Raw genomic sequence first — 25,723 nt, forward strand, 5'->3', positions numbered from 1 at the left:
GTCCCATCTATCAGATGTGTTCTGATATCCTCTGGGGCTATTCCCGGGTCAGCCGAGCACCCCCAGCTGCTCTCAGCTTCCACTGGTGCTGAGAACAGCACAGCAGGCTCACATCCCTACTATATTAAACAATATACAGGGTTCAATGAATACTGTATATTCATTCAATTAAAATCTATTTGTCTTTACTGAAGTAAGGATGTGGTGTTTTATTCCTAAAAGTCTATTACAGTGATTTCCAAATTTCCCCTTATGCTAATAAAAACAACAATCCAACCTGACAGCCACTACCACATCTAGACCTGCAGCCCCAAACTGGAGCAGATTTCCTACCACATCTCTATCATCAATATTTTTGCCTGTGACTGGCACTGGAAGAGCAGCTGCACTCAGAGCCTGGCCAACTGCCCATCTTCCCACAAAAATCAAGATGCTTCACACTCATGAAGCCCTGATGTACATGGGGAAACAAGGATACTGGATGACTCCAGTGATCAGTTTCCATTATGTGGATAATTAACAGAATCCTCTTGAGTCTTGATTTCAAGAAGAGGGTTAAAAACAAATTCAGAACTAATAAACTAGTGCGTCTCCTAGGCTCAAAACAGCCTGGAAATAAAACATGGAGAATTAATCTATCTAGTTGTGAATCCATTGCTTCAGATAAAAGTATCTGGAGACCATTCAATATGACAGAAGCGGAATTTTGCTAATATTTCAGTATAATAGGACGAGTTCATTGTCAGTCTTAAGCTTTCCATTGTTCTTTCACTGACAGTTTATAGATGAAGTGAAACGTTTTCATACAGCTGTCTATATCTGGATGACATTAAACAACTCCTGTCTACTCCTGTCTTATGACATGTCAAACACAAAATGCTTTGTTTAATGAATAAGCCATCAAAGTTCTATAAAAAGGAATCAGTGATAGTATATTCTTTCTCTAAAAGCCATCTTATCTTATAATCTCTTAAGTCTTATATCTTACCATGATGGGTACTCAGCCTGCCCTTTCCAAGGTACAGATGCAAACTTCCTCCAACTGCTGTTGAAATATATCTCCCACAGAGATTTTCTTCCATTATAAAGTAAAGAGTGAGTTCTGCTTTTCTTCAACAGGGCTCACCTGAGGGGCTGCATTAGCTGTGAGAGTCTGTTGGGCTGATAAATCCTGAAGCTAAGCATTTATTACTTCATCACCTGCTTTCTATTTCTGTAATCACAAAAGGGAATAGTGTAACACGGTCCCAGTGCAGCACTGGTGCAAGCTTGGAGTAATTATAAAATGTAATCACTGACTCAGAGCAAACACACCTGAAATCTGAGCACTGTAGAAGAGCCAAGACTGGAAGAACCAATCAGTTATTTCTGACAGTGGCATAAAATGTAAGTCAGAACATTCTAACACCATGATAAAGAGAATGATGTCAGGCCAAAGACTTCTAGCCCAGGTCCATAAGGAAAGGTAAAGCACAAATTTTTAAATACAGCTGCAGCCTGAGCAGAAGGCATGGATAAGAGATTACTGCTTATGGAGCTTGCAGCTCAAGCTGAGGAAAAAGAAAAAGGAGTAACAGCAAGCATGACATGGGGGACCAGGTAGCAAATTACAACAGATGCATGGCTAAATCTTCAGGCAACTATTTGTTACCTGAACATTTTACATTACTTTCCTTTCCTCTTAGTAATAAAGGTATAAAAATTAATGAATTTCAGCCCTACAAAAGCAGATTAGCTGGTCTCTTCCTAAGCATGAAGCTTGACTCACTCCCTTGCTCTTTGTTGAACTGCCAATAAAACTTCACAAACAGTCCTTTCCTATAGAGTGAGAATGGGAATTAATTACTGAAGGTGCAACATACATAATTCTTTCAACTCTCTAGTCAAATGACAGGACTTGCTTGCCAGGCATAATTTTCTTTGCATCCTACTCATAACACAGCAAATTAATGAGTGTAATTTCTGTTCAAATTGTAATCCATGCTCATGAGAACGAGTGTGAAGATGCCACCAAATCTCAGATTTGCAGTGGCCAGGTAGCTGACAGTGTCTTCAACAGGCTGAGGTCTAAAGAAGTTACAGATACTGATGCTGGACTAAACTGAAGGGGCCCTGAGCGTGGACATCATGAACACCACAGTTCACACCATCCCACTCTCCTTCCATTAATGCTAAAGATTTTACGAGCACCAAGTACATAAGTAGCAGGGAAAACAAATCTTCAGAATTAGGAATATAACACCTAGAGCTGAATTCCAGATGAATAAAAGCTTTTTTTAACCATGCTAGAAAGAAATTTTTTTGTAGCAATGATACTTGGTGAGGCCACACAGTTCATGACACAGAACCAAAGCCTTCCAGGAACCCATCTGAGAAGGAGCTGTCTATCCCTCCCCTCTTGCTCTACAGTATTAAAATCGAATGTAAGCTAAAAGCTGCTGAAAAAAAAAAACCCAAAAACAAACAGTGGAGAAAAAATACTACAAGGAATGCCAAGCCCTCCCCTGATCTGCATACTTGTCAGACCAGGCCAGCTTTGCGTTCCTTTCCTTCTCCCTCTCATTCTTTAAGTGTGAACACAATGGCCCTCTGCCAAGGCAATCTGGCTGCAATACATTCAGGCCCAGAGAATTTGTGTTAAGGATCATTTCTCTTCAAACCAGCTGAAGGAAAGCTGATAATTAACCTAGGGCAGGTAGTCAGAGCAAGGTTGTGTTGACTTTGCTGAACAACTTCGGCAAAGAAGCCTGAAAAAAAATGAAAACAACCTGGGAGATCCTAGATTTGTGCTATTCCTGGAGCATCCAGGCATGCTCCCCTCTCTGTTTAGGTGTCCCTAGCAAAGCTTTTGGGATCACCACAGCTCCCTTACAGCTGTAATGAATCCTTCCTGTTGGCTTGAGCCAATTAACTGTCAACAATTTAATGAGTTTAGTCATTACAGCCTTCAAGATTCAGCATTTCAGTATCCGTACCACACACGGAATCCTCTTAACTGGCTCAGGTCCCAGAGGGGCTCACGTGTGCCAACAAAGTCATTCTCAGGAGAATACACAGAGAAAAGGGTCTCTTTCACAGGTGGTTTTAACAAATGCTGAATCTCAGAACGTGTTAATAGAGATTCAGCACAGGAAATGTAAATTCTGCAGTAGATTAGGACAGCAAGAAAACTGAAAAACGTGCATTCTGCAGACAGTGTTGTCAGCAGAAGTTAATTCCTACTTGTTTAATAATGCAAGATGACTGCAGCCAGCCTGTGAATGCCTCTCAAAAAGCCTGTTATCCATAACAGGATCAGGTGTCAGAAATCCTACCAGACAGCCTCTAAATGCATTGGTCTCACCACACTGCCCGTTATCAAAGAGGAAAAAGCTGCCTGAAGAACAGTTGTATGAAGCAGCCTCCATTCCCAGCCGTTCAGGATGCACAACTATCCATGGCTTACATAGGGAAAGAGCAAAAACTTCAAAGAACATGAAAAACAGCAACACACAGGAACATTTTCAGCAAAGGCATCAGCAATCAACAGCTGTATTTGCAGGCTCTGACAAGAAAAAAATCCTTGTAAGAAGTAAGAGAAACTTGACAAGTTTCTTGACAAGCGGCCATAACCTAAATCTGGAATGCCAAATTAGATCTATCTCAAATCTTGAACTTTCTCTTCAGAGGATAGCGGGTGAAATCTTCTAAACTGATGCTGAAACTCAGTCTGACTACTTGACACCTGGGGAAATCACACAGAGAGGAAGCATTTTGCTAAGGAATACCAAGGAAGTTCAGGTTTGGGTTCATATTTGTAGCAATATGTTAAACATCTTTGCAGATATTTATAGGTGTGTGTAGATGTCAATATGCATATCCAGCTGCACGTAGAGCTCTGGATGTAAATGCAGACACATTTCCATTGCTTTGCATGTTAAACTCCCGCAGCGCTTTTTGCCAATTTGAATGGCAGGCTGACAAAGCAATATTTGAGCCTTCCTTTCCTTTTTATAACACTTTTAGAGCTAGATTTTTTTTGTAAGAAAGAATAATTACGCAAGAGCTGCATCTTGTACCTGGAAGGGGGAGCAGAATGGAAGTGGCTTTCCAGATGAGGTTTTGAAGCACATTTACAGCTCCTGGGAAAGCCCAGATGAGCTCAGCCATTTGGTTGCAGTGGAGCCTGGTGGAACGGAACATACCGATCTCATTAGTGTCCCTCACACTTGGCACCATCGTTCACAAGAAAAATGAGACAGTAACAAGCCTGAATGCAAAGTGCAGCAAGCTCTCTCAAACCTATAGCAGCGCTTTGATGTGACAGATCACAAAAAGCAGGCGCTGTCAAAAGCTGATGTATGGCAGAGTAAAAGGGCCCCAAGGTCAGAGAGCTGTCCTTCAAGAGAAATCACTTTCCTTTTTTCCTGTCCTAATTGGGGTGCATTAGCATCTTATGAAATACTAAATTGTCAGATAGAAAAAAAAATCCTTAAAAAAAAAAATCTTTCTTAAAGAAACCTTTTAAATAAAAAGATAATTTCTTGAATTTTCTGACCATGGAGGGACAGTTTCTGATCTGGATTAGCTTCATATTAACCTAAATTTTTACCCCACATCAGAAAGTGGCAAATCCCAAGCAGAGAAGTTAACTGAGAGAAGACAGTAAATGTGATAAAGTCCATATATTCCTATCAAATAGCAAGCTGAAAATAACAATCTATGAACACGCAGGAAGCTCTGAAATCTGTAGCCACATTTTCAATTTTGCTGGGAAAGAAGCATATCTAATGAGTGCTATGTGCAATAAAACCACACACCAGTCTCCCCTCTGGAATCAGCCACAGGTGAACAAGTCTCACCAGTGATATTTAAGCTTTCCCAGCACTAACACCAGTGCTGGCAGGGTCCAGTTGGCCTCATTTAGTTGAAGCCTTTCTTTTCTGAATACCAGCACTATCTAAATAGAAAAGCCTGCAAGCAGCTGTTTTAGAGAGAAACCAAGACTTTTCTTTTCACATAAACTACATGAAAAAACAATGATGGACAAATGGAGTGATGGTATGTGCTCTACCAGCACTAGGAAGGAATTGAAGATACACAGGTATCATACTTAGTCACTGGGACGTTAACTCTGATTATTGGGCAGGAATGTGGGTGACAAATCACAGAAAAACTCATCAAAACAGAGCCCCTCCTTATTGGAGCTGAAGATTGTTCAACCCAAACTGTGCCACAACAGAATATAAGCCTCAGGCCCTTCTATAGTTTTCCCTGCTTGTGCTGAATCTCTTGGTATTTTTGTTTCCCTATTTAATTCGCTGGGTTTATTACAACAGCCTGTATTGCAGAGCAGCTTCATTTCCAATGCTGGCAATGCTCCATTCTGGGATTAGCAGCTTTTGTCCAGGTAACCTGCAGAGTTCAGAGCCTTGACACGGGATGCTGAGGAGATAATTGAAACTCTTAATATCTTTGAGCTCCCCTCCTCTATGCTCCTGGATTGGCACCATCTCCAGCCTTGGATGTGGATCAACTCAGCAGGGACACACAGAAAGCAACAGGCTTTTGTTATTCCGGCTGAAAACTCAGGCCAAGTATTGATTTTCCCATTTTATGCATAAAAATAAATGGTAATTTCTGATGGAGAAGGGGGTGACACAGCAGGCCACCCCTCACAGCCCTGCTGGCATTTTGGCTTCTCCCAGCCTCCAAAGATGTAGCACACCCCACTGTCACTGTGGGAAGATGTAGCACCTGTCCCCTGGTTTGGGCTTTACAGAGAACTTGAGCCTGTCAGTTAAATAACCAGAATTTCTATAAATACAAAGATAGGTGATAATAGCATTGTAATTTACAAATTCCTATTGTTTTTAAAGCAAAAATCAAGCTATCTAGAGAGATTTAGCCTTTATTTAGCTATGAAAAATAAGCTGATGAAGCAGCCTGAGAAAACAAAGTACAGCTATCTCTTAATTACATATCAAGGATAACTGATAGCTCATATTGGAGCTGGCAGCATTTGGTATAAAAATCAATATGTTTGTGAGAAATGGGGATGGCTGAAGTATTCTCAGTGCTTGTGGATGATGTGTGACTGGACTGTGCCATGCCCACATCCTGGCTCTCTCCTTTCTGAGGCCCATAAGACTCTTTTTGGTTCCTGTCCAACCTGACAGATAATCACAGCTGTCACTGAAATCACATCAGAGCAGCACAGGAACATGATTAAAGCAGACAGCCTCCAGGGAAGTTTTCAGAAAGTGCTTGAACTGGGAGTTTGTATGGACTGAAAGACAGAACTCAGAGCAAGGATTCGGAATGACTTCCAGGCTCCATTGAGAAAGTAATTTCATCCGCCTGAATCTCAAATTTTCCATTTGCATACCAGTCCTGCCATGCAACACTCTTCCTGAGAGGTATATGATCACATAAGAAGCTTTGAAATTCTCTGTGAAATTGCATTTTTAAGGTTATTTGGCTTGCAGACCTCAAAGGAGCAGAATCTGAAGTCATTGATTTCCTGCAATCCTGAACCTTAGAAGAACAGAGTCCTAGTCTCACATGAATATACAGATTTCTCTATTTATACATTTTACAATCATTTATTTCTTTGCTATATGGCTTCACAGACTGGATGGCTTTACAAGCACATGCATTAAAATCAGTGTTTTCCAAGATTAGTGAACTCTTCCTCATGCTTTACAGTTTTCCAGCTCTTTTTCATCTATTGAGACATTAAAAACAATGCCAGAGCTCTGTAAGCTTGGTTTTAACAAACCTAAATGGCCACTTCAGGACAGGACATGGGAAGACATCACACTGTGGATAAGGAAGCTGAATACAAGACATTTATTTCTCCCTGTGCATCATTTCCCACTACTTGAGATTTCAAAACTGCCAAGGAATTACAAAACCAAACATCACAGCAGAGAACCAGTCTCCAGCTCCATTTGCTTAACTCCACTTGCCAAGGATGGATACATGGGCTTGGCCTCATCCCCCTTTAAGTTGTTTATGATTTACTGTGTTAACAGGGCAGGCAGGGGTAGTTCCATAATAAAAGGCTGGAATAAATAACAAACTCCACCAAGGGCAGCATAGAAACAACTCTATTTAAACAACCAACCTTTGAGGTCAGTTATTTATTATCTGCAGCATTTGGAACATGTCTTATTGTTCAAGGTCAACACACAAATGGTGGACAGTCACACCCAAAGAAAAAAGAAACCTAAGCTTTTGTATTTCCATACCTTTTTTCCTTTAAATTCTCTCACACAAGACTATTATACCAACTGAGTACCACCAGAGTGTGGCTGGAACTAACAGAATATCATTTCAGTAAATTAATCAAACCACTCACTTGAGTAACAGACAAAAAAAAGCCCAAACAAGGGGGAGGCATAATGCCTGCAGTCAAGACATGAAAGGAAAACACAGAACAGAGGAAGGCCATCAAAGAAACAAAGGAAAGTGATTTCAGAATAAATTTCTAGATTTACACATTTGGCTACGCACACAAACATCTGCATGTCCCAGCTACTGGAACGTTCTCACTTGGATTAGCTCCACAGTCAGCATTGCATCTTGATCACAATCAGACTATTTGAGATGCCATTGCAATAAAATAACAGCAGCTGAACACGTTCTCTCCTTTCCTACTTATGTTCCCTAGAACATGCTGTGCCCTCTGTCATGCTGTTAGCTCTCTTAGCAACAACACAGCATTTTAATGGGACTATTGGCATTTTTTTCAGTGTTACAAAGCATTCAGCTCTGTAACCTTGCTCAGTAAGATCAAGAACCTTCCAGTGGCCCTGACAATGACACGTTCTCAGAATACAGCTGGATTTCCAAGCACCCTTTTGGATCATGGAACCACTGTAAAAACAGACATGTAAGACACTGTACACACACTTATAACACTCCCTGTAAGAGATGGACAGCTCTCTCTAGGTTAAAAACGATTTTACAGGGGTAGCACATAAATTCTTAGTGTTTATACACTTGTTCTCTTTTCATTTAGCACTAATATTCCCATTCATGCTTCTACACATGCTGATGCAAAGCAATATATGAGGTTATATCCAATGATGTAATTTCAGGTGGCAAAGCAATATCCAGATGTAACTTGACCCCCATAGACCATTTCAGCCTTTGTATTTAAAGTAGTCACCATCATCAATCTCCCTCTGCAATCCCAGTTATTACAGCTGCATGCAGAAGAGGGCTCTCTATGCCAGCGCTCGTGTTTTGGTATCTGACATACGTATTCCATTCTGGACTCCCTGCAGTGCTGTTTCCCTGGCTGCATTCCCAGGATCCTGTGCTGCATCATCTGTACAGGTTTTCTTCTCCCTGCGTGGCTCCTCCCAGGCATCATGCCTCTTTATTGGCTTGTGAATCCCAAATTCCTTTGGATACAGCTAGTCACTATTAAATTTGAGGATTTACACACTGATTAACAGCAGAATGGGATCTGTCTTTGGGTTACTATGAAACATTTGTGCTGTTTCAAGGCACATTGTTTTCTTCCATGGGTATATAAATGTTTATATATATTTTTTTTAAAAAAATATTTTTTTTAACAGAAAACTCTCTCTGTTAGTAACATTGTTCTGTCACACAGCCAAAACCCGCAGAGTCTGTAACAAATAGAGAGGTCCATGATCAAATTTAACAAGAGCTCACATTCCCTTGGAAATGCCACCAGGGAGCAGACAAAAGCAAGCATTTGCTGAGCTCCTGGGGGAAAGCAGAGCGTTTGCACCGAAGCCCTTGGTATGCAGATGGTGTCGCTGCCTTTCGGAACAGGCTTAGGTTTGAAACCTATGGGAACAAGCTGCTGGGGCGAGAGTGCCCGGGGGTTGCTCAGGAGCGGCGCAGGCTGTACATGAGGATGCCCGGGGCTGGCTCTTTGTTCTTACCCCTCTGCCGCGTCCCAGGAGCAGCGGGGAAGCAGTTCTGCTCCCTCAGTAGAGAGAGGAGAGAGAATGGTATTGGTAAATGGGTAAAACTTCAGACAGCGAGCTCTCCACTGCTGTTCAGCTCTGGAGATGAGGGGCTGGATCCCCGGCTGGGTTCACCCCGTCCCAGCTGGCCAGGACCCGCAGTGGGGACAGGCACGGGCCACCGGCGCCACCGCCTGGCTCCTAAAACCATCCAGCTTCTTTCCCCCTTTTCACCCTAGAACCATCCAGCTTCTTTCTCCCTTTTCACTTCATGTCCCTGGCTCGTGGGGTGTAGAGGATGCAAGGCACAGCGTCCTGTGACCGCCACAGCAGGAAAGGCACGGCTGTGCTGCGAGGGGGACCTCGGCAAAGCAAGCGACACTAACAGCACGGGTCACAGAATCTCTGTGCCTACCTGTGCTGGGCTTCAGCCGGCTCTCAGCAAGCTCTGAAATGGCTCCTGTTGTGATGGTCTTCTTCAGCCTGGAGACTCCCGAAGCTGCTGCTGCTGCCCCAGGTTTTGTGAGCATATCCTCGCTGCTCGCCCGCTTCAGCTGTGACACAGAGGGTGGAACAGGTCAGCACCCCGAATATTCCCATCAGTTAGTTCAAAACGCAAGATTCCTTGGAGAAAATTAACATTTCCAAAAAGTAACCCCACGGGGGTATTGCCTTGATAACAGGAGTATATAATTCTTGCATTTGTGTTGCACTCTAGGTTTTTGTGAGGTAGGTTTAGAGCTAAAACACTGTTCCAACAATGAAAATTGAAAATGGGAAGGACTGTTCAAAAAGGCAAATAATTGAAAGGCAAGGAGAAAACAGTTTACAGGAGTGGTCTACTGACAACTTTTTGGGAAGGAATCTCTGGTGACACAAGTCTACTCTAAGTGCCTTCTCAAGAAACCCATGGAACACAAAAGCACAAGGTAAGATTCAAAGAGAAGCACTGAAATTATCTTGCTTCAGCAAGCAGAAGTTGCAGTTTTATCTCAGAACTTTTGTCAGCTGATTTGTGTGCCTCTAGTAAAGCCTCTAATTAATTTCAGGAAAAATACTTTAAGTACTTCAAGACCAAAGCTTTGGAGAGTCTCCCTAGAGCAGCAGTTTTTCTATACTTTTGAGTTTGTGGACACCTAAAGTGTTTTCTCAAATGAAAATCCACTTCCTTTGAAGTTGTCCAGTGACACCAGGGAGTCCCTGAAGTACAGGCTGAACACCACTGCTGGGTTAAGAGAAAAGAGAGCACACAACAAGCACTGCCCCTATTTGGTGGTTCCTGGATGTGAAACATTTAAGCAAAATGAAATCTTTCAACCCTAATTCCTTTTCCTTTTCATCTCTTCCTCTGACTCAGAGTCTGTGGTTTCCTGGACCCTGTGAGCCCGTAAGTTTCAATAGCTGAAGTGTTGATGTGCTCCAGGATACCAAACAACGAACGTTTTGCCTTCTGGCAGAGGTTTTGTCAGCTCACTCTTAGGAGAATGGAACAACCTGACTTTCTGACCTTTAGAGAATTCTGCAGGCTTTCTGAAGTAATTTCTTCAATGTGTTCTTTCCTATAGCAGCAACTACCGTGCCTTTCCTACTCCCTTTCTTCAGGGAAGCCACTTTGATGATTTTGCATTTGCAGCTGGATGACAATTTGAAGGCATTAGCTGTCATTAGGAAGAAATCTCTCCACAATTAACACTAAATTTAATAAATCAATCGTATCAGATTTCCTGATTAGTGTCTTCAGTAGCATTCCTTCAGAGGTCCTGCCTCAACCACACAGCACAACCTGCCTGGAGTACTGAAATACCCTATTGGTAAGTGCATCTAAGAGTCTACACAGCAAGTTCAAGAAATTAATCCTTTCCTTGAAAAGCTGTGACAATTAATAAAGTTTTAATCAAGAGGAGATCTAAATACTGTCACCCTACTATGTACTTTCATTAAACTTTATTACTATAGAGTTACGACCTTGGCCTGGATTTGGATGACCAGGTAATTTCTGTTTGCTGGCTGCAAGGATGCAGATGCAGCAGCATTTCAGGTGTATTAGTCCATTTCCTTAAAAACTTTACTTGGACAGAAGTTTCTGCTATTTTTAAATATATCTGTATAGAAAAATAGGATTCATAAAATGAATTTGTTACATTGCAATATCTTCTATTAAGATATTTTGCCTTGAAGGCAGAGGTGCAGGTTTTTAGGAATGCTGGAAATTCATTAATAAATCTCTTTGAATTTCTTTACATGTGTAACTATCAGCTGAATTAAGAATTTGCCATTTGTTTTTCTCCGTCTTCAAAGTTTAGGCAATTCCCTCACACACAGAACGTACAGATACAGTAGATGCAAAATACTTTGAGAAACGTGTATTAATCTAATACACAACAAAATTTAAGTCTCCCTACACTTAATGCATGGGGTATAGTAGTTTGAGGACTAAAGCAAAGCTTTAACCTGGAACAAGACTGGAATGCTTGAACAGTCTCCAAGGATTAGTACCTTGCTGAGCCGGGATTCAAAGGCAAGGGAAGTGGAGGATTTGGATGTCTTCATTCCTGTGGAAGTGGTGGAAAGAGGTTTTCCTCTGTCAACCCCATGGCTCCCTTGCTTTGCTATTGCATTCCAAGGCCTGGCACTACTCTTCATTTTCTTCCCAAGTAACTCAGTCTACAGACTCTAAAAGGAAACAAAACAAAACGTTTATATGTACTTATGCACTCATACAAAAAATATAACTAATCTTCATGTGACCTGAAAGCACAAGAGAGATATCTGGCATGAGTTTAAAGGGCTGAAAAGGCCATCCTAAATTTGATCCTCCTCCCTCACAAACATCAGCACTGAGCCTAGAGAAACCTTCAGAGCAGGCTACAACCACTCTTAATTTTCATCCCAACCACAGAAGGCACATTAACTTTTTTGGGGGCTGTTTAAGTCTCAAAACCTCTCTCAGGCACAGCAGAATACCTGTGAATGCTGAAGCACAGTGAAAGAGTAGCTGAGAACACTGGAGCCCACAGCAATTTAAAGCAACGTTGGGATAAAAGGAAAATTACTTATTTTACCATTAGATCTTCATTTGAAGTAAGACTCACTTTTAGAAAGTCACATGAGAAGCAAGTTTCCTCAGATGGATGGAAAGAAAATATATCTTTAACTTATCAGGGTCTTCTAGAGGAGCAGCAGTTGGTGTTGCCACAGTGATAAAGAGATGTTTCACAATACCAAGATTCACAAAACATAGTAAAAAAAAAATCAACTTCCTTGCAAACAAAGATCCAGATCCATTATTCCTCAGAGATAAGCTTATGCAAGAGAGAAATCCTGCCAGGAATCAGCAAATAGACATGATTTCCTTTTTTTGGATGTAGTTGAACACATTTCAGCTGCCAGCAGGAACAACTAGCCTGTTTCTCTCAGCAGGCTGACAGCTGCCAATTAAACAGCTCCCTCCACTCCTGGAGATCTAAACCCATACATTTTCACCAGCCATTGCCCAATCCAAACCATGAGCAGAATAAAAGAATTATTTGGATATTTTTTCAAAGTCCCACCAGCCTGCTGGGCCGGGAATGTGAAGGAGGAGAGGTGGCCTGATATCTCCTGTCCTCCCCCACTTCGTATGAGCAACTTTTTCCTTCATTTTCCAAAATAGGCATAGGATGTAGCTGTGGCTCAGCCTTGTGTAGGCAGAGGGTAACTTGCTCCTTGTCTGTTAAACAGGTAACCAGAATATCCACAGGCACAGGTTTTTAGGAATGCTGGAAATTCATTAATAAATCTCTGAATTTCTTTACACACGTAACTATCAGTTGAACTAAGAATTTGCCTTTTTTTTTCTCTTTGTCTTCAAAGTTTAGGCAATTCCCTCACCCACAGAGTGCCCAGTACCTGCCAGTGCTCAGAGGAAGAGTGAGCTGGGACAGCAACACTTAGAGACACCGAATCAATTTATTCCTGGCTGAGTCAGGAGTGGCTCTGGTCACGTTTTACATCTCACCATTTGCTTGGTACCTGATTTCACATTCATGAATAAGAGCATTCACTGAACTCCCAGGACACAGATGTGTCTGGGGCCAAGGTGGATTTGACAGTGAGAGCACCTTCCAGGAGCCACCACGGTCTGTTCGGGGAGCGTTTCTGCACGGAGGCAAAGGCAATGTCAAGTGCTCAGCTGCTGCTCTGCAGAGAACAAAGCCAGCAAGTGACATTCCCTCCATTTGCCCTTGGTGCCTCTTGCAGGGAGGGCTGTCTGCTCTCTCCACAGCAGCACCCTAGCAGCTCCTAAATAAAGGAATTAAAAAGTTAGTAGTTGTTGCTAAGTATAGGCATTACCCCCATTAAAATTCTTAACACATCCAGTGAGGAGCCATCCACTGATCTCATTAAGTCTTTGGTGATGATTATGCTGATCACTATTTTAAAGCCCTGACAGATGTGTAAACTATATTACAATGGCTGATATTATTTAGCCTTCCCACAGCTCATGATCCACCTTAGCAAGCTTTGGTGCTTTACAATATTTAAAAAGCTCTCTTTTAACATGCTCTTAATCCTTTTAAGGAGCTTTTAACATTCACTGTGTTTATATGGGTGAGCAGGCAACTACACACGAAAACTCTCTTGCTGATTAGATCTCCAAATTATGCAGATTTGGGGTTTCTGCAGATCCAGCAGTTGCACATACGCTGCTTTATTATACCCTCTGGTTTTCTTCATAACCGTACGTCATATTTTCCTGCCTTAAGCCGTACAGATGCTTTCTTGATATCCAAAGGAATTTAATTTTGAGTCATCCATGACATTTTCAAGTTGCAGTGGAGTGATATGCTCGTTAGACCATGATGTTAAGAGGAAAAGGAAGAGGTACAAGAAAAACCAAAAAAACAAACCAAACCAACCAAAAACCCAAACCACAACTCAAGAAATCCAGCCAGTAGCCTGAGGCAAACTGGCTTTTTCATGTAAAGAGAGCTGAATTATTTGCCATGCGGATTCAATAACATTTTACTGCACCAAGCAGAAGAAACTAAAATTGAGAAGAAATACCTGGATTTATTAGTGCTTATTATTAGTTTTCCAAGTATTTATAGGAGAACTGGCATTTGTAAAAGATGGAGTTAAGATTTTTCAGGTATTTCGCTAACCTGAATTTGCCTTGTAGATAAAAGATTTCCATCTCTGAAGTGGGATTCCAAGACTTTCCACAAGCCCTATATGTACTTCAAAGCATCAAGCCAGGCTGCACACTTCTTAAGCTGCTTTCATTCCTAAGTAGGTGACACATATTTGAGTTATTAGAAGTACTGCTTCAGGAGGAGTGCAAAATAAAACTACTTCAAAAAAAAAAAAAGGGGGGGGGGGGGGGGGGGGGGGAAAGTCCAGCAGTTCTTTGATGAGAGCGGAAAATCCATTCTCAGAGTCACCATCAGCTTTCCACCTCCTCCAAATGCAACTTACTGCATTACAGTGAAACAAACAAAATAAAAAAGCCCCACGGAAGGTGGGAGCAGTGGGGACAGCGCAAAACCCTGAAAGTTCAGTGTCATGAAACTGCTCGTGGTAGCAGTGAACCAAATATTCACTCAGCTATCCCAAATGTCTGCAGCCAGGCAGCAATCAGGACACCCAACACTGGCAAGGAGGTTTCTCTTATCCTGGTGTAGAAACAGCACATTTATTAAAAACAACAAATCCAGCTCTGATCTACTTGCCTTAGGAGTAACTGCTGTATTTTCACTAAATATCAGCCTTTCCTTCCACAAGGACCCCAGACAGATTGATTTGATCTCTAGGCTACCCCCAGGGAGACTCGAAAGAGAAGCAGCTTGCCACAAGAGACACAACCAAGCAGTTTCTGCAAACACAGGGGACAAAATTCACTTGTTTTACACCCATTCTGTGTCAATAAATTTTAGATGAGAGCTGCATCTCAAGGAAAAATTACTTGCTGTAAGCAATGCCTGGAGCTCTGTGGTTTTATTCTTGGTGGTTTTTTTGCACATTTCACAGGGAAATTTCCTTAGGAAGCAAACAGAATTACCGCCATCCTGAGATTCAAAGTCCTTCTTTGGCATCAACCAGAGGAGGGCACTCAGCTGGCCAGACTAAATCCCTGTAGCTGTGCTCTGAAAACGAGGAAGCAACCCCATGCTGAAATAAATGAGGACTCAGCAAGATGTAGCTTCAGCAAAATTGGTTCTATTGCCAGGCACTTCCAGACTGCAGGGGTTTGGGGTTGGTTTTTTGAAAATCTTTTACACCCAAAAGCGGTGTCTGAATACACCCCTCCTCTGAAACAGGTACTGCAAGTGATAATCAGGTTTACCAAAAATGTAAAGCTGGTCCTCACAGAGGTTCTTCACTCAGTAATCCTCAGAATTCCCTGCAGGCATCAGCCTTTAAAAATTCAGGCCATGCTATACAGTTCATCCTTTCTTACTGGTATTTTTAAAGGGTATTTGGAATATGTTGATGAGGACTATTTTGGCAGTAGTTCTGCAGTCAATTTTACCTGAAATTTTACTGTTTTATTAAAGGCTGAGAACCCAGACATTTCTTATTAGTCAGTTCACATAAATTTATTAATAAAAGTCTTTAGAACCAGCCTAGAACCAGTCCCATTTTATGGCTAGAAAAACTGGATTAAGAATTTATCCTAACTCACAGGCAGTCAGCATCAGCAGAAACACCAGGGCTCCAGGATCTTTAGACTTGGCTGTGGATCAAAAGAAGAATTCACCAGTTCTGTGGAATAAACACATTCTGCTGACTATTAAAGGCTATTTTATTCTGAATAACTAAAAAGAATAGACAGGTTAATTTGAGTGATGATGAGCAATACTATTTCAAAGTCAAGAAACCTAGGAGTTGCACTATTAAGTAAAAGTTATTAGTGTATCTGCAGAAATGAAATTACACAGGAAAATCCCTCTTGGGGGATGGAAATAGCCGTACCCCACATAAAATTGTTACACAGTTTAGGTTTTGGTGCCCAAGTCTGTGTGTCAGGACTCTGCAGGACACTCAAATTAAAGCAGACTCATGCACAAGATGCTTTGGGAAAAGGAATGAAATAAAGAATTAGGAAAACTCATTACTGAATCTGGAGAGGAATGTGCCAGATGGCAGCTTCACCAGGACCTGGGAATGCTCAGTAGTCCTGAAGGATGAGGCCAAAGTCCCAACTCCACAGCTGAGGCTCTCAAAGGACACAGGTGTGACTTTGATGGGTCAAACCCCACAGTCCCCATTACCATTTCCCTGTAATCCAGTTACTTTTCATTATATCCAAAGGTCAGACTATTCCAGAAGCTTTATTACACATTCAAATTAAATTCAAAGCACAATTTTTTTTTTTTTTTTTTTTTTTTTGGTAAAATGTGCATCATGCTTCTACTATTTTCCTTCTAATCAGCTTCTGCTATTTTCAGACAAACTATCAACTGGAACATAGAAATATCTAACAAGTTCAGTAAACTGTAAAGCATTTTCTAGTGGCACGTAGGAAGCTCTATGGCAGGATAGACAGCTGGGCTAAAATAGAACTCTTTTCTGCCTTTCACATCAATTAACTTTAAACAACAATTTTTAGGCTTGACAGATGCTTCCATATGACTCATCTTGATTTCTTAACTGATATTAGGAATCAAACCAGGGGAGCTGATAGTCCAAATACAGTAATTGGTAAAGTGGAGATAAGATGGCATGGAAAAAAATACATTTGGAAGTAAGATCAGGCTAAGAAATAAAACCAGTTACTCTTTTGGTCACCTTTAGCAGCTTTCCTCAAGCATCTGCTCCCTTTATTTCAGTAGGATTTCTGTATCTATCCATTCTCTCTTTGTTTAATTCCCATTACCTTGGCTTTGGTGTATTTGAGGCTCACAGTGCAAGCTTCCTCCATCACTCCTCTAAGCAGACACTTGCTGGATTCTTGCTGGTACCAAGCTTAGCTTTAATTAGAATTGGATGAAAAATCTCACCAAAAAAACCAAAAAACAACCCAAGCCAGACCACCGGCTTCCACCTAAACACAACTCAGACAGAAGAAAATACCCATTTCCCAAAACCTCATCTCTAAAGCTCCTCCTACTTTTGCTGTCCAAAAAGAATCAATTATAAACCTGACCCCAGACACTTCACAGTTTCCTCTGGTCTACCTCAGCAGACTCTCTTTCCAATCTCATTTGAAGCTAAGTTTTCGTGGTTTGCTGGTAGAGGACCAGGAGACATCACTTAGAAATTTTCACGTCCAGACAGCAGGGCAGATTCTGCTGGTTTTATTCATGCCTCAAGCAAAGATGGTTTTCGTGCTATTATTATTTTCCAACTTTTAAGAGTGAAGGAAACTGTGCTATAATAAAACAGCTAGGCAGCTGTAGAATCCAAGTGATTTTGCAAGGAGTTAAAAATGCTGTTAAATTTTAGACACATAACTACACAGAGAAGAGGATACAGACATTCCCAAGGTCACCCATCTAGTTACTCTTTTGTGTTGTAGCTTGCTTTGCTTTTTTGTTTTAATGCTTCTTCTGTAGAACTCTTAAACATCAAAAGAGAACTTTCAATGTGGCATCAGATGAAAATTTTCTTTCCAGGAGATACAGCTCTACCTCTCCTCTATAAGCAACTACTGCAGAGCCAGTTCCTTTCCTTCCCCCCATGGTGTGAGATGGAAACAGATAATGGAAACACCCTTGAACTTCCCAAAGACAGAGTTTATCTGTGGTTACAGTGGTAAGTGACCAGCTCACATTTTTGTGTTAAGGCTTATTTCCTTAGTGCGTTTTCCATAATTCCCTACAATTGGTATTTATTAAATAGCACATAAATGTACTAAAGGGTTCCGAGGATGTCCAAGGTACATCAGAGATGGTCCAGGCAAGGACAGGTCCAGACAGCCACACGTGACAGGTTTCCAGCCAATAACTCAGCCTCCAAAACCACCCCAACAAGGCTGCCAGAGGCCAGGCCAGCAACTGCAAAACTCCATGCCTCAACATCATTCAAAATAAAACCCTCTTCCCACAGCAGCCATTAGAGTCATTGATGACTTTTTCAGGCATGGAGAGCACTGTAAAACCTTCTGCCCACCCTCCTCCACAGAAGCTCTCCCTGGAGTTTTGGATTTGTCAGCCTTTCACTCATCATTAGATCACATGAGAAAAATGCAGAATTCACAACAAAATCCTCATGTGTTCACAAGGAATTGGTTCAGCTGCATTTCCCTTGTCCTTGTTCCATGCTGCTGGCCATTTATGAGACAGGAAAACACAGATATCTTTGCTGTCATCCAGCACAGTGACTGATGCTGGAAAACCAAGCCAAAGCTGTACTTGGAGATGTCTGGGAACATTCTTGTCCTGTATTTGAATTACACTGTTTGTACATGGATTCTCCATCTCCTCCTCCTCCTCCTTCCCCACATTGATTATCTAACCAGTCACCATTACACAGCTCAGAAGAGAAATGCTGCTACCTCCTCATGACCCCTGATCTTATAAATGAGAGGATAAAGAAACAAAAATCCCAACCCAGCTGTAATTTTCTATGCGATGTGGCAATTCTGAATCACAAACATCACGTTACTGAAGGATACACAGGAAGATTCAGGAAGGCTAAAAGTGATGCATTGATTCCAAACTCCCTTTTTGAAGTTACATTGTGTTATAATCATGAAGAATTAGGTCACTCTGGGCTCTCCCCAATATGACTCTGTCCCAAATAGATGGGTTTAATTCATGTGCAGTATATTCAGGTTGAGAACAAAAAATGTTTTAGAGCCATTTCAAGGCAGCTATTGCTCATTAATCCGGGTTCTTTGAACTGCTGTCCCAGCGACTACAGCACAAAACAAATGACACATTCGGCCACTTCATGTTTTGCCAACCCACAAGAAGGAAGAGAAGAAGGTTTCATTTCAGATAGAGCAAGAGCTGTATAATTGCTGAAGAAATTAAGAATAATTACAAGTGGTTTGCCTGATAATTACCTGCCATTATGTTTTTCTGTAGCATAGAGGGTACATACAGCTACAAGAAAGAAAAGGAATGATGGGGTTTTTTTGGAATAGCAGAGATGCACACCATGTGGCTACAGAGTAGCCCTGACTGGTACATACTGGTACAGAGATTGGCAGGTTCCTTGTCCCCTCAGAGCATGGAGGGATGATAGCAGAGGCAATGCATTCCATGGAATTCCACCTGATTCCATCCTCAGCTTCAGCACGGAATCATCACACCCCCTCAGCCATGCAATCTTCCCATGCCTTTGTTTTTCCATTCGTAAAAATGGGATAATAATTGCTCGCTAAATAGGATATTTATGAAGATGGACTCATTCATTTGCCGTGGAAAGGAACCCCACAGAAAAAAAAAAAGCAAAAATTAGATTAATCAACATCTGTCACACAGCACACAGGCAAGCAGCCTCACAGATTGCCACATGCTGGGATGTTTCCCTGACTCCCGTTTTCCGTCCATCACAGTGCAGAGAAATAACTGAGATCTGGAAGCTATCCCTTAAGGAGATATTTATCTCCCATTAAAGTGCAGAGTAGCTCACTTGAAGTTCATAAACTGGGAACTTCTGAGCGTTTATGAGCGACAGCGTGAACTTCTGACAGAGAGGGCTCTTTGCAAAGATGAGGACAGAGCTCCAAAGCTGCAGGAGAAACCAGAGGACTTCTGCATTTTAAAAATATTCATAACGAACAGGAACAGAATAGACCTAAGCAACAGTACCACAGTTTGCTGCTGTGACTTTGGGGGCCACTGATGGCCTGAATGACCCACCTGGGTGGGCTACACAATGAAATTTAATCGGTTTAGAACTGCACGAGAAAGGGAAGGGGTAGCACACAGGATGAGGAATTTCTGCGGTAGTTACCCATCAAATTGTGCAAACAAAGAACACTGAGCAAATCTGGTATCCTCTCTCCTGCTGAGGTTACAGGGGCAAAGAACACTTTAATTTAGAAAGAAACGTCAAACCAGAAGGGAATCAGTAGGGGATATCTAGAACTGCACACAAGAGAAAAAGGCAGAGAATCCCTGTTTTCAAACCAGTTCTACCACTAATCCTTCACTGCTACACACACAGGGCTTAATTAACATCTCTACAACTTTGCCATATTACCTGCTCTATAAATGCTGTTATTATTACAATTGTTTCTATGACCAATCTTCATCCACAATCCAATTTTAAAGACAACACTCGAGGTGCTGTAATGAAGGGGTCCTGCTGAGAGCCTGACCAGCTCTGTGCTGTGAGGTTGTACCTGCTGGAGCACCCCAGCGCTTTCCGTGCTCCCACAGACATGAGCTGCCAAAGCTCCTGGCTCAGCAGCCCGTTCCCTCTGCCCTTCCTAGACTGGACTCTGTGCACATGCAGCAGCAGAGGAAACTCTGCTCATGCTCCTGCTTCGTTTCACTGTCGGGGAACGACCGTAAATTGCCAGAGGAGAAAGCAGGAACAGAAACAGCTTCACCCCTTCTGTCACTAAATCGATGTAGCTGAGCAGGAGGAAAATACAGTAGCCAGCTCTCATGAGGGGATTTCTTTCTGTGGTTGTAATAGCTTTTAGATCACTCCCAGCCCATTTCCAGCTAACACAGTCTGGTTCACCCTATTTTTGATTAATTCAATTTAGTTTTACATTGAGATACTATGAAAAAAGCATTGTTGAATCGAGCAGGTTCATGCACTCTACGAATACATTACTGACCCAAGAATCCTTCAGGAGATAATACAGTTCCCTCCATTAAAAAAAAATAAAATAAAAGATAATAAAATACTTACAGTAAAAGCGTGTCCTCTTTTCTGCATTAAAAAGAAAAGTTGTCTCCCACTAGCTTCTGACAGCATGTGCAAGCCAGACTGAAAATTCAGGGCTCGAGTGCTTCCCTGAGAGGAAAACCACATTGCAGAGAGACACAGAGAGCTGCTTGAGAAATGATTCACACACGGAAGCGAGCTGGCTCCACCGGCGCCTCGGCATTCAGCACACACACACAGGCACTCGCTTACTCAGGGGAATGACAAATATTATATTTTCATCAAAGCAAGGAGGACTTATGCAAGAAAGCAATTTGTAGCCTACATTCAAAACACTGAGATGCTTCAATCCTTAAAGCAGATGAGGAGTTTCTTTCAGGGTCCCATCATCCCCAACTGCAGGACTGGACACTGGGCAGAGCATAAACCACAAACTAGTCTGGATGATCCAATCAAGTAAAAACATGCAGCACATACCATGGAGAAAGGGCAAGGAGGTGGCATAGAAAAAAAGGCATTTTCAGAGGAAAACACAGAAGCAGCTTTCAGAAGCTTTTCTATTCCACAATAATACATCCCCCAGAGTGCCAGCAGTCACAGCCAGGACACCTTATGATATTTCCCTTGCCTACATCATTGCTTCAGCAAAGTGGAAAAGTAGGTGTAGGGAAGGAAGATGCACTGACACAAAAGCTTTTACAAAACTAACCAGAATCAGTCCTGAGCAACTCGAGCTGCCCAAGAAGGGTCAATCTGTTCTTTATTTAGAAGAGAGTGAATAAAGGACAAGAGTGAACAAACCCTTGAGAACGTTCCTCTTCCTTAAGATTTTTGAAAAGAATTTCATGATTGAAAACAGGAAGAAAAAGGCCAAAGGTCTAAACAGAGTTAAAGCAAGCAGAGATAGAATCAAGTTGAGGGAGACAGAGGGGATGCAAAAACATCAAATCCAAATTTCAAACAGAAAACTAGTATGTTTAAGACAGGGCTTTTTGTCCAATTCTGTCTAGAGAGGGTCTGATCAGCTTCTGGTGTCTCTGACCGAAGACATGCAGCCTGTGACTAGAGATCAGGAATTCTCCCTCCCAACAGCGTGAACCTGGTATTCAAGTAATATTGATACTACAGTGGATGTTTCTAGTAGAGAAACAGGGAAGGTTTATAATATTTGAAGTGTTGATGGATCTGAATAGTCCAACCTTATTGCACCCTCCTTACTCGAGGTGCCAAAGGGGCCTGAAGGAAGCTGATGTTACGCCAAGAGTAAATTTATGTTTCAGCTCAGTGTTGGCATCCACTACTGTTATCACAGAGTAACCAAACCTTAAAAACAGATTGAGTCCAATCCAAATCTCCTCTGAAGATTATGGATTTGGGATCCAACTTTCTGATATTCTTAAGAGTAGCGAGCTTTTGCCTTATCTTAAAATGCCAGAACAATCCAAAAGAGCACACCCTGACTTATTTAGCACAGGTTAAAGTCCTGTGTTTGGCAGGTCTCAAGCAGACATTATCAGCTCTAAGTCCCTAAATTCAGTCAGTTGCTATTCCAACTTTGCCAATATCCACAATGTACCAATTCTTCTACCCAGCCCATTTTGACAGTCTTTTTAATTTCCAAGGTCAGGCTGTTGTGACCACTGGTAGAACTTACCCATTCTGTATTTTTACACAACATGCAGAGTTCTTGAGATTATTCACAGGAAGTTCCCGTAGATACTTGATCTGAATGCAGTGTTCCTCCTCCCTGAGGAAGTGTCCCCACACATGATGCAGGCACAGGCATTGAGGTCACTTGGGTACCCAGGGCAGGGACTGCAGCTCAGAGCACAGACCACCTTCACAACTGAACAGAAGCCACTCAAAAATACCAGTTCAGGGCAAACAGCTGCGGGTACCCAGACCCTGAGCTCACAAATGAGAGGGACATCAGGTGCAGGCACCTTGCTGAGAAGCTGCTTTGGCTGAAGAAACCAAACCCTTTTTGGAGTGCAGCTTTCTGCCCCTCTGCCATTGCTGGTGAGTTTGTTTGGGCTCAGAGGGACAGCAGTACTGGCAGCTTGATGGGTTTTCCTGTCCTCCAGCCAAGAGAAATAAAGAACTGAGATCAGGGAGTGGGGAGGCAAGATGAGCTCCTGTACTGCTCTCTCGAATATCTTTGGCATACATTCGATAAATATAACTTGACCAAAACCTAAAAATGAAATGCTTGGCTGTAAGGAGGCAGTCACAGCATTTACATACTTCAGCTTGGGGAGACAGCCTGGAAGAGTGGTGGAGAATTTCCCCAAACCCAACAAGACCAGACAGTCTATTTGTTTATTTAGAGGTTTTCTGGTAGCCCTTATAACTATAATTACCTCATCTCTTTACTTAGACCAAAGAATTATTCAGCATAAAACTTTCTGAATTGATAAATTGCCTTTCTGTTTAATGAAAAAACATCCCAGAAACAAAGAGCTAAAATGAGTTGGCCAGGCTCAAAGAAAGCCAGGGCCTTAACCATAATTACTTTCACACAGCCAGGCTGAGAAAACAATTTCAAGTAGCAATATAAACTTTTTTCAAGTATCTGCCAGGTTCTCACCCAGCTGGTAAAATTGGTTGACAGACAAAATAACAGTGAACATATTGCCTGCATTCTGCTCAATGCACTTGCTCCCACAACTTCCCTACAAGGTATGAGAGAATAAGATCAAACCTCGACATTAATACACCGTTAAAATACTGTATTTGAGGAATTTAAAGGCTTTACATTGCAAACTTCATTAATGGTTCAATTCCACAAGAACAAATATGGATGAGAATGTAATAAAATGGGCAAAGGGCAGAATTTTGAGTGGCACAGCTCATTTGAGAAGCAAAGGCACAGTGTGGAAAAAAGGCTCACAACAAGGAGCAGGGTTTAAAATATCTTTGCATTTACAAATATTTATGCCACATTTAACTGCTTTTGTGCATGAAACAATCTTAATTACAAAGGAGAGAAATTCCATAAACAAGGCTATTATGTCAATAACAATGTCTTTTTAAAGCAAGTCTCTAATTCAGCTGCAAGGCTTGGGACGTTGCTGTCTGGAGTTAGAAAACCAAAAGCAATTACAAAGGCAAGCCTGCATCAGACACTGGGTATTAGTGGAGTCAGGCCATGGCTTTGGGACAGCATTTACTCTGTGCTTTTTTTCCCTTTTGGACATAACTGATCCAAACTCCTTTATTTTCTCAGTTGCAGTGCAGATGTCAGGAAGTTCACGCCGCTGGTGGACGTTTGCAGAGTGAATCACGGGGCACCACTTTCCATTTTGACAAAAACAACTGCTGCTCAGTCAACAAGATGCTGCTGATCAAATGGGTGGATGGAACTCCTGCAACTGCTGCCAAAAAGGCTCCACCAGCACAAGCAAGCTGTGTGAGCTGGCTTGGACAACTGGGATTTATTTTTCCTTCCCTGCTCTTAAGAGACTACTCGCAGTTTTGTGTTCCTGCTCAACACCTGAGGGGCTCAGCCTGTGGCTACCAGCTTTGACCTGCAAGTGGAGAAAATGCTCGTTGCTGGAAGAGACTAGAATAATTAAATTGGGGTGAAAACAGGCAGATAATGTTTTATGGAACATGGAGTGCTATAGGAGACAAGAAAAACAGCTTCCTCTGGTGCCTATTGCCAAAATTTCAGAAGACCAGACAACAACTTGAGAATTTCCAAGGGAACAGCCACTGAGTCAGTCAAAAATAGAATTAGGAAACTGCCTGTTTCAAAAGTAAGTCTGTAAGATGTGCCAGCATTTTTCAGTATTTCTGTCATTTCCGAGTAGAACACTCAAGAGTTAACACACATTCATCTTTTAAAAAAAAAGCCAACCCACAGAAAAAGGCAAAATGAGAAAGGAAATCTATGTAGCAAAGAAACACTCATCATATTTCATATATTTAAAATAAAAATCACTGATCACTTTTGCACACATTTATGCAAAGTTTATTATTGTTTGTAATTTTCAAATGTTTCTACTTCCTTCCATCATCAACAACCAAGGACAGCTTTCCTGCAGTCACCCAGTTATTCAAAATGTGGGTAAATCTAAACATGCAAAAAAGGCAATACTGAGTGCTCTTTCCTGAAAGAGGACAATAAGACTTACGCTGTTCTTTTTTACTAACTGATTTTTTTTTTAATTTCAATGATTAAAAGCAAGAGAAACTTAAGGGAAAGGGAATAACTTTCTATTTTATTATTCCTCCCTGTTAGTTTTCAGCTATATAGGTTATAATGTGGCACTCATTAACAATTCATAGAGAATTACCATATTCAAGTAGCACAGCAAGTTTTTACTACCTACCCAGGCAAAATCCTGCACAACCCTACGTGCTCCCTTTACTTATTGTCCCAGAGGGATCTCATGCTGGAAAAGCTGGCATTTCATCACCTAACGGGAGAGGAATTCCAACAGGTTAGAAACCCCAAGGAGCCCGGAACAGAAAAACATTCCATTAAATCACTGACAATACAGAGCTGCACAGCGAAATGAAGCAGCAGAGAAGATGTGTGCTGGAGGCTGCCTTGGAATTAAAAACCCCGACGGGATTCTGGAGCAATGTCCCACTGCTTTGAACTTCTCGGTGCGTTTCAGGGGGATGCAAATGGGAGAGCGGAGGCATCGGCTTTGTTTCCGACAGATTCACGCTGGAAGCGCCGACAGCCGGAACGGGAGCAGAGCTGTGGGATCTGCTCGGATCCACGGGGAGCCCAGCAGGAACCGAACCAGGACAAACCCACAGAGGGAACTCGGGAAGCACGAGAAGGAACAGGCCCTCTAATGCAGATCAAGATTGCAGAAAAAAGGCTCTTGGCAAGATCTGATTCCTCGCACAGCAATGCCTTGGAATTCCCACCTCGTGTTTCCTCTCTGCATCTTTTACTCGACCAGAATTAGTTGATCATTGCAGTAGCTTAATAACTCATCTATTTTACAGGTCAGGAAATGAAAGTACCTAAATTACTGAATAAATATCAGAAATTAGCA

General features: G+C 41.9%; 1 protein-coding gene across 9 annotated transcripts in view; it reads right to left on the reverse strand.

The window, feature by feature from the left end:
- The window catches only part of SPECC1 (sperm antigen with calponin homology and coiled-coil domains 1), a 92,912-nt gene that overhangs the window by 61,130 nt on the left and 6,059 nt on the right, over positions 1–25,723 (reverse strand). For 4 of the 9 annotated variants that reach the window (XM_040082879.1, XM_040082884.1, XM_040082886.2 and 1 more), the window contains 2 exons: positions 11,427–11,603; positions 9,346–9,484 (listed from right to left, as the gene is read on the reverse strand). In XM_040082879.1, coding sequence (XP_039938813.1) covers positions 9,346–9,484; positions 11,427–11,573 — 286 coding nt within the window. In that variant the 5' untranslated portion in view covers positions 11,574–11,603. Of the gene's footprint in view, positions 1–9,345; positions 9,485–11,426; positions 11,604–12,022; positions 12,102–14,074; positions 14,198–15,594; positions 15,675–20,729; positions 20,867–25,723 lie in introns of those variants that run through there. The other 5 variants (XM_040082887.1, XM_040082880.2, XM_040082881.2 and 2 more) reach the window with 5 other exon arrangements.

The sequence above is a fragment of the Hirundo rustica genome, chromosome 19, assembly GCF_015227805.2.
Source record: "Hirundo rustica isolate bHirRus1 chromosome 19, bHirRus1.pri.v3, whole genome shotgun sequence".
Classification (NCBI taxonomy): Eukaryota; Metazoa; Chordata; class Aves; order Passeriformes; family Hirundinidae; genus Hirundo; species Hirundo rustica.